General features: G+C 37.8%; 1 protein-coding gene across 1 annotated transcript in view; it reads right to left on the minus strand.

Annotated features, from left to right (window-relative positions):
• Window positions 1–10,000, minus strand: part of LOC135211955 (uncharacterized) — a 12,339-nt gene that overhangs the window by 2,313 nt on the left and 26 nt on the right. Inside the window, exons 1-6 of the mRNA XM_064245211.1 lie at window positions 9,847–10,000; window positions 6,848–6,940; window positions 5,369–5,689; window positions 4,139–4,387; window positions 3,582–3,884; window positions 2,665–2,982 (exon numbers count right to left, since the gene is read on the minus strand). The exon at window positions 9,847–10,000 is cut by the window's right edge and continues 26 nt beyond it. Of these exons, the coding sequence (XP_064101281.1) occupies window positions 2,665–2,982; window positions 3,582–3,884; window positions 4,139–4,175 (658 nt within the window). The 5' untranslated portion in view covers window positions 4,176–4,387; window positions 5,369–5,689; window positions 6,848–6,940; window positions 9,847–10,000. The remainder of the gene's footprint in view (window positions 1–2,664; window positions 2,983–3,581; window positions 3,885–4,138; window positions 4,388–5,368; window positions 5,690–6,847; window positions 6,941–9,846) is intronic.

Below are 10,000 nucleotides of genomic sequence, written 5' to 3' on the forward strand. Positions count from 1 at the left end.
TATGCACAGAACAAGAGAGGTCTTTAATTTCTCTTTCACTCATGAGAGGAAAAAATAGATTTGATATGCATTAAAAGGGTTGCTAAAGATATGAAATATAAAAATAATTATAGTCTTTCTTAATTGCAATTAATCATGTAGGGTATATTTCTAAGATCTCTTTAGCATATTTTTTATTGTGTTTATCTTTGTCGTAATTCTTGGGAGTTTTCATATCTTTGTTTAGGCTAATATTGTACTGACGAGATTAGAGTTCTGTATACCTCTGATAACCGCAAAGATAGAAAGAAACTGTGAACTTCATTCTGGACATTGCCAATTAAAATGTTTCGCTACAACCCTTAAATAGTCAGAAAACTACCTTAACCCTCTTACGCCGACTGGACGTATTTTACGTCGACATTTTTTGTCTCCCGTGTGCCGACTGGACGTATTTTACGTCGACTAACAAAAGTTTTTTTTTTAAATTCGCGGAAAAATACTTATAGGCTTACCAGCCTAAAACTTTTGAATCACGCCCCTTGGGGGATGCCTGGGAGTTCACGGATCAAGGTGTTGTTTTTGTTTAACAATCGTTACGCAGGCGCGCAAGCGCGAATTTCTTTCTTGCCGTACTAAAAAGTATCTGTGACACATCTCGGAACAAATTATTTCGTCACTTTGACATAATTTTTGTACCGTTGTAAATTAGCCGTTGCATGAAGTGTTATATATGAAAATGTGCGCATTTTTATGTAAAATACAACAATAAAATATGATTGTAGCTTTTATCAGTTTTGAGATCTTTTCATATAAATAACGATAATTGCCAAAATTTCAACCTTCTGTCAACTTTGACTCTACCGAAATGTTCAAAAAACGCAATTGTAAGCTAAAACGCTTATATTCTAGTAATATTCAATCATTTACCTTAATTTTGCAACTAATTGGAAGTCTCTAGCACAATATTTCGATTTATGGTGAATTTATGAAAAAACTTTTTCCTTCCGTCCGCGCGGTAACTCTTCCGAAAAAAATCATACATGCGATTGTGGTAATGTTTGCACCATTTTAAAATTAGCCGTTATATAAAGTTTTATATATGGAAATGTGCGCAATTTCATGTACAATACAACTAAAAACAACCCTTGGTTATAGCTTTTATCAGTTTTGAGATATTTTCATATAAATAACGATAATTGCCAAAATTTCAACCTTCGGTCAACTTTGACTCTACCGAAATGGTCAAAAAACGCAATTGTAAGCAAAAACGCTTATATTCTAGTAATATTCAATCATTTACCTTCATTTTGAAACAAATTGGAAGTCTCTAGCTTGATATTTCGATTTATGGTGAATTTATGAAAAAAAATAACATTTTTCTTTACGTCCGCTCGGTAACTCTTCCGAAAAAATCATACGTGCGATTGTGGTAATGTTTGCACCATTTTAAATTAGCCGTTATATAAATGTGCGCAATTTCATGTAGAATACAACAAAAAATAATTGAAGGTTGTAGCTTTTCTCATATTTGAAATATTTGCATATAAATCACGATAAATAGAAAAAAAAAACCACGTTCGGTCAACTTTGACTCTACCGAAATGGTCGAAAACCGCAATTGTAAGCTAAAACTCTTACAGTCTAGTAATATTCAGTCATTTATCTTCATCTTGAAACAAATTTGAAGTCTCTAGCAAAATATTTAGATTTATGGTGAATTTTAAAAAAATCTTTCCTTTCCTCCGCGCGCGGATTCTCCGCCACAAAATCTCCGAAATACGTTCGTCCCATTCTCGGAATATTTGCTCCGTTTCATATTACGCATTTCATAGAGTTTTATATATGAAAATGTGCGCAATTTCATGTAGAATGAACCGAAAAATATTTGAAGGTTGTAGCTTTTCTTATTTCCGAAATAATTGCATATAAAAAATATATATATAAAAAAATTCGACATTCGGTCAACTTTAACTCGTCATATATGGTCGAAAACTGCAATTGTAAGCTAATACTCTTACAGTATAATAATATTCAATCATTTGTCTTCATTTTGAAAGAAATTGGAAGTCTCTAGGACAATATTAGATTTATGGTGAATTTTTGAAAAAAATGATTTTGTTTACGTCCGCGCATTATTTTGTGATAAAAATTTTCTCTGTGTTGCTTTTATTGTTTACAATGTGTTATATACCAAAATGATCGCAATTTAGTGTACATTACAACGAAAAAAAAGTAACTTGTTACCTTTAACCGTTTCGCGCAGCAGCGAATTTGGATACAAATTATATATGAAATTTCCGTTTTTTTGCGCTATCATATATCGCAAACTTATTTATATATGATTATGATAATTTTTTCATTTCTGATGGTTGCATACTAAACTTCAGGCAATGTCAAAAGAAGGAGCCAAAAATGAACTCTTAATCTTGAAAACTAAGCGCGCTGTGATTTTTTGATAAAAATATTTTTTTCCGCTTCCGCGCTCACTCCGAACCCCTCCGGCATACAGGAGACAATTCTTTTTTACCGCTCCGGCGTAAGAGGGTTAATACTACGATGCTTGTGGTGCAAATCTCATTTCAAACAAGCTCAGCATTGCCAGTAGAAGTTTCTGTTACCGCCCTCATGAAAGAAATCTTCGAACGCACAACAAGGCCTCTGATCTAAATCATATGACTTTACCTGGAATATCTACTGTGAGCAAATCGAGGGCGAGCATCTTGCCATCAGAATCCAAGGCGCGGAGGGCAATGGCATCAGATTCCACCAGCCTCCCCTCGAAGACCACTTCCGTCTGAGTGCTTGGGTTGCTCCCGTCGGCGTCGGTTGTGTAGGTGATGAGGTCCCTGAAGTTCTTGTGAAGAGTCAGCGACCACTTCTCGACGAAGGGGAGAGACTGGTGGCTGAACGTGACCCTGACGTTGTGGTCCTCGCCCGTGGGATCGTCTTCTTTCATGACCCAGCTTACCTTCTCGATGCTGAGCTTAGACGCTGCTTTTTCTGTGAGAGGGGAAGGTAGAGGTCTTCAGTACCCGGGAGATTAGAATTGTTTCACTTCTGATTGTTATGGGAAGTGAATTTCAGAAAATGTAGTTTATGAAATTAGAAGGCTACTAGCTTCCTTATTTGGATGAATGTAGAAAATAGTACCAATAGTATGCAATGTTATCAGTAGATAATGGTTGAATGTGATTCAGATATCAGGGATCTTTTGGAACGATGTTTTGATATCATATTGTGATGAGGTTCAGCCATCAGGCCAAAATAGCCTTTGTAATACTTCATTCAAGTGTTAACTTATATCTTGCATACTATGTCATGTGTGATGATGCATTTCCCAAACTAAATTATAGACAGTTTTGTAGTTATTTACAAAGGTTTATGAGGCTCAATTACTCTATTATTCTCACGGTTCCAAATGTCATTAATCCACTTCATAATTTTCATATACTGTGTATTTGGGATTACTCGGAGAATCTCCGCACACACTGGCCAAATTATTCTTCACTGAACAGAGGTAGCAGACTTATCTCATTTGAACAAACAGCACAAGAGTTTCTAGCTTGGCACATGTCCTCTCTAATCATGACATCACTTACTGTCAAAGTACTGGAGAGCCGACCTCTCCACAAGATCATCTTCATCAATGACCACAATGAGGACCATCATTTCTTTTTGGTCCTCGGGCACGGTCAGGGTATGACGGCACACTGTCTTGTCACCCTTTTTCCTGATCTGGCCGGTTGGGAATCTGCACTTGTAAGGGTACTCTGAGAACACGTTCGATTTGTTCTTGGGGTCGTAAGCCACCACTTCCGCTGAGATGTATTTCCCTGGGTATGTAAACTCAACTGTGAGGATTCCGTCTTCTTGAAGTTCGATTGGTAGTGTTTCTCCTATTTCTGTTAAGGAAAATGTAAATTAGAAACTGGTGAGAATTTGATTATTGATTCTCCTTTTTTCTGTTGAAGAAAAGGGGAGTTTAAATTAGAAACAGCGACAGATGGAAGTATTCATAAAGAGGGTCTTTGTGCTCATATTCTCAATTTATTTGTGCTTCAATCAAGGCAGTTTTTTCGTGTCTGTAACAAACAACTGGATTACGGAATGAATATGATGATAATAACCTACGTTGGAATAATGTAGAGAACCTTACCCTTGTACAACGCAACCCTTTCATCGCAATGCCTCATCACCTCATCAGACGATACGGAAATATTGACACAATCTCCTGATATATGACGGCTTCGTTTTCTGGGGTATTATGTAGCAGGGATAGTCATCGTACGTGCAGACGTTTCCATCCACAGTGATGTTCCCCCCACTTGCTCGCTGGTCACTATCCTTAGTGAGGAAGCTGGCGATTCCCTTTCCCCACCAACCCAGGCTAAGCTCGTCTTCAGATCTGGGATTTGGATGAAGAAGTTAATTTATTTAATCGTTTAGAAAAGCTTGTATGACAGCCAGTGGAACAAGAAGGATTCTTTGCTAATAAAGAAAACTATTAATCATTTAGGGAATTTGTGCGATAACCAGTGATGCAAGAATACCAGTGGTGAAAGATGGAGTCTTTGATAAAGACGAGAATTCTTCATTTTTGGCGGCCAATTTGTATGATAGCCAGTGTTAGGAGATGGATTATTTGATAAAGGAAATAATTTGGAAGGAGCCTCTGATAAAGAATTTAGAGGGATTCCCTGATAAAGGTCAAAATTAGTAATCGTTGACGAAATTTGTATGATAGCCGGTAGTACAGGAAGGACTCTTCCTACTTTACAAGTCTCTGCAAATGATGCCTTTTAGGTGACGTTTATGTCACACTGATAATTTTACCCAAAAATTTCAAGGAAAACGGAGCTACAGTAGATTCACATCAACCGTGCATTTGATGTCTTGGCCAGTCCCTTACGACGCTCCTGATTGGCCTGTTGATAAGCCAATCACAGGGCTGGAAACTTTCAGTCTCTCGAGAGAGTCCACATAGACAGGATGTATGCCACACCTCTCCTGAGGGGTACGTCTTTCACCAGTATCCCTCAGGAGAGGTGGAACATAAATCCCACCCATGCGAACTCTCGAGAGAGACTGAGAATTTCCACCCCTGTAATTGGCTTATCAACAGCTAATCAGGAGCGTCGTAAGGGACTGGCCTAGACATTAGGCGCACAAGTGATGTGAATCTACTATAGCTCCGTTTTCCTTGAAATTTTTGGGTAAACTTATCAGTGTGACATAAACGTCACCTAAAAGGCATCATTTGCAGAGACTTGTAAAGTAGGAAGAGTCCTTCCTGTACTACGGCTATCATACAAATTTCATCAACGATTACTCATTTTGATCTTTATCAGAGAATCCCTCTAAATTCTTCTCAGTCGCAAGGACTCACCCGTGATCGCCACCACCTTAAAGTCCATGGCAATGTCCTCCGAGTGATCCATCGCCTGCAGCAGGTAGGAGTCCGAGTTCACGAGGTTACCATTGAAGACGAATTCTGTTTGGGTGGAAGGGTTTTCTCCGTCTGCTGGGATCTTGTAAGTGACGGCCCCTTCATCGTTGGAATGCAGGAAGAGTTTCCATTCCACGACGTCGTCCAATGGGTCGTGCTCCGATATGGTGACGCGGATGCGGTGGTCCTGACCGGTGGGGTCGTCCTCTCTCATGACCTGAGTGATCTCTTCGATGTTCAGGGAACTGGTCGCCAGATTCGCTGCGAAAAGAAATGCTGTTCGATACAGCAGACATTTTTTTCTTCTTTGCCATCTGGATGAATGGTTCTGATCTATAAACATGTTTTCACTGAGGATGGACGTGGGAAGCTTTTGTCATACGCTAACGAACGTGAATCTTCATAAACATCGTTATTAAGTGAAGCTTTTAATGAGTTATTTTTTTTCTGGACTTTTGGCTGCAGGTAGTTCTAAGTCCTCCGTATACATATAACTTTTAAAATTCAAATAATTCTATGGGTTGTTACATTGTCATAAATGGTAGAATTAGCTGTTAGTTAGTTCCATTGTGCCAGCTGGAAAAATTTAATTTTTTCATGGCTACATCAATAAACTCTAAAGGACATTTTCTTCACCACTGTTGCAAACAAGGAGAAACCGAATACCCAAATAAATATCGTACAGGATTAATAGTTCAGCTACTTTAAACCAATGAAGGTTTCTAATTACATTGTCATATTTTCTCTCTCCTCCTTTCCAAATCATTTAGCATCCAGAAACTTCAAGTCACATCTCATTCTGGTGTACCCTTGCTAAGAACAATCGTTTAATGCCAGAATTTATATATAACTACATGAAAACTACACTGGACTGATCCAAATTCACCAGTAGAATCTGTCCGGGATTCAAGTGTAGAATTATTATTATTATTATTATTATTATTATTATTATTATTATTATTATTATTATTATTATTATTATTATTATTATTATTATTATTATTATTATTATTATATGAAACCTGTTCATATAATAATATGAACAGGGGCCATTGACCTAAAACTCAAGCTTCCAGAGAAAGAGGTGCTCATTCGAAAGGAGTGACAGAAGGATGTTGGGAATACACAAAAAGGAGATCAGCTATTAAGAAAAATAGATAAAACTAATGAATTGATAAATTAATAAAAATGTAAGTAAAATATTAAAAATACAAGCTGAACTTCTGAGATTCCAACTGCACTACATCCCCTGGAGGCTGTTCCACAGTCAACGGTGTGAGGCATAAATGCCTTCTGGAACTGAGAGAAAGAAGTTTGACAGCGAAGCGCAATTATCGCCCATTGGCACTTCTGCTGTTCAGCGGATCTGGTTGCTCTCGGCAGGAAAAGCGAAAATTAGCTGAATATTTATTGTCTTACCGCCTGCTTTTGCCAATAGTTGAGGTGATGCTATGGCCATCCATAGAAGCTAGGATGGCGACAGTAGCCGGAGCATGGTTGCCATTCTTTCTCCTGAAAAAAAAAAAAAGATAAAAAAATTTATGAAATCATTAGCAGATGCGGAATTCAGTTACGTTTCTGAGCTTGAAGAGAAAAATATTAATTTCCTTCTGGATTTGATGGAAATTATTTGCATGAATTCAGATTCTGTGATGATTAATTAGTCACAATGTTGCGGGCTGCCCAAGAGCAAGAGACCCTGCTGGCATAAGAACTGTTAAATTTATCACGATAACGAAGACCGTTAATCCAAAATTCTCTGTAAAGATTACCGATGAGAACCCAGTAAGGCAGAAAGAAATGAGGTACGACGTTATGTTAGGAAGGAAATCAGTTAAGCTAAAATTGAATACCTACGGAAATACATGAAATATCAATGGACCTGCTGGGTAAGAAATTAAGTAAACTCAAAAGAAATAAAAAGAGCCTAATTCCGGATATGAAGAAATACGTGTTGACAAGCGCACGGAGGGATAACATCGCTGATATTGCTTTATCTGTTTGTGTTATCTCTTTGAGTATGTGCACTTTTGTGATGACTAAACCTTCGGTGTAGCTTCTACTATAGTTAGTGACGTGTTTCCAGTTTTGTATCACGTTAGATATTTTGATAATGAGATAATTAGAAAGATAATCTTCTTCGATACAGATTTCTGTATCCGGTTAGAGTACCTACATAGCTGCATTGTATGTCGTCAGTTTTTAGCTAATTTCGATGTATCTCTTCGTGATTTCGATGTTTCGTCGTGTGGGATGTTTACATAAAAAAATTAACGGTCAGTAGTAGGAAGATAATTTGTTCACTGGGAAGCATAGAACCTTTTTCACTACTATTTATCATTGCTTGCTTTGGTTTGATTTCTTTATAGCCAGTTTTGAAATAATATACCGTAATGAAATTCTCATGTTGGTATTTCCTAGGTTGTCTTTATTAAGGAAATTTGTCTTGTGTCTTCTTGACTAATTTACTTGATCCCCTTGAGGGGTGGACCGTAAAAACAAAACATTTTAGTTTATGCTCTATCTCCATTTTCTCTGGAGTACTTCTAGTAGAAAAAGAAAACTGTGTTTTTATTGGCTCTCTAAAGCAATCTTGATTCATCTGATTGTGAAGCTCGAAATACCTTCCCAGCCTCATAAATTTATCTGTTTTCCAACTTTCAAATATTCAGTCTTATCTTCAATTATTTAAACGGCTAAATTGGTGTTCATGGAACCACACCTCCTTTCCAGCCATGTTAGAATCGGTATTCATGGTCAGTTCTGTTTGTAATCCTATGTATTGAATGAATATCAAATCCACGCAGACTTCTGAACTCTAATGCAGTTTATAAATATTTTATCTGTATAGTTAAAATATCCTGTTCTGAGTCTTTGTGACTGCATCCTTGACAATAGAGTCAGATATAGACGTTGTATCTGTCTCTCACATTATGTTCCACCACTCTAAGTCTTATCTTATCTGTCCTCACAACTAGATGACAGTTTTATAGCAATGCCTAGTATTCCCAGCGGTTTGCTTATCAAACATACTTGAAATCTTGCTCTCAGTATTCTCAGCTTTCTACAGATATTCCAAGTCACACTTATTTTCATAATGTATACCTTTTTCTTCTGAGTAAACCTGCTAGCAGCAAGCTGATTTCCTCTCAGAGTTACAAATGCTTCTTTCTTCTTTCTTTCAGCTTATTATCTGTAGATTCAACAGTCATGAGATTCACCTAAGCACTTTTCTTATTGACCACATCTGCACATAAATTCGACAAGTCAAATGACAGTAGGCCTAATATGCTCAGATTTCTGCCTGCCTTCAGTGCCCTTTGAAGGATACCTGGTCTTTTTGGAAATAATCTACTTATTTTTTGCCCTTTTGATACGTCCCTGTCATCAACGAACGCATCACACATCCATTTCATTTTTGGTAAATTTTCACTTGACCTTACACCAAGACCAGCACATCAGTAGAAGTACCACAAAATTTACATCCTGCCAAGGCGCTTGCCTAACCTCGCATTTAGTACTGGATATAAGAGCGGAAAGCAAGTACAACACACGTACCTGACCGCCACCGTGCTGGCACGGCCTCTGCCTTTTTAACAGCCTATTAAACCACCAACGTTATATATTCTCGATGTTTTTTTGTTTTTTGTTTTTTTTCATGCAGTTTTCAGTCTCTGATTTGGTTTGTGTTATTATAAGGACGGCTGCTAACCTGTTTAACAAAGGCACCGTGTCTGTGATCCTACAGGCAGATGATGCATTCACAGTATCTTTCCGAGTCTTTATTTGCTAGCGTGGATTGTTTTTTTTGTTTTTTTTCGGAGAACTTCAAATCTGCCATATATGTTGATGATAATACAATTATCACCTGGGTAATAAATTGGAACTTCTGACCTTGTATCTATTGTCCTGGAAAAATTGTTTTCTAGGTTTCTAGGATTGAAAGTTATCCACACTGAGTTGAGATTAGATAACACGTTATAGCAGAGGTTGCTTCATATAACATAAATTTCGTATTTACTTACAATTCTATCCGGCATAAACACATTACATAGGCTTATACCTACTAGTATTGTATCAGGATGGTATTACAAACGCCAGGCACCTAGCAATGATATGAGCTGGTACAGGGATGTGTCGCATAGCATTTTTTCCTTTTTTAACTAAAAAATTCGTGTTTTTACTAAATATCCTTCGGTCATTGTTAAATTATTATCATTCATAGACTAGATACTTCCAGTTCCTCGAGTGATTCGCCTGCCCTGACCGCCAGATGGAAGGGCCATGATTTTTCTGTCCGTGGTCGAACGAAACAAGCAAACGGACCACTAATCTCATAGCACTTGCCGGCTTCCCCTGACTAACCCCGCCCTCCTTGTATTCAAACCAAAATGACTTCTCAGGTTTTTAGTACTTACCCACGGCCTCTTAATTCCAGCGGAGTCTCCCTTTCGGTCAATACACAGTTGCCTGGTCCTCTGTTAACTCGTTCAAAGACAGTAGAAACACTCCGTCGACTGAAATAAAACTGGGTTGGCAACGGTCGGCGTCAGTGTTGTTTCGGCGTTTGCC

This window comes from Macrobrachium nipponense, chromosome 40 (genome assembly GCF_015104395.2).
Source record: "Macrobrachium nipponense isolate FS-2020 chromosome 40, ASM1510439v2, whole genome shotgun sequence".
In the NCBI taxonomy this organism is placed as follows: Eukaryota; Metazoa; Arthropoda; class Malacostraca; order Decapoda; family Palaemonidae; genus Macrobrachium; species Macrobrachium nipponense.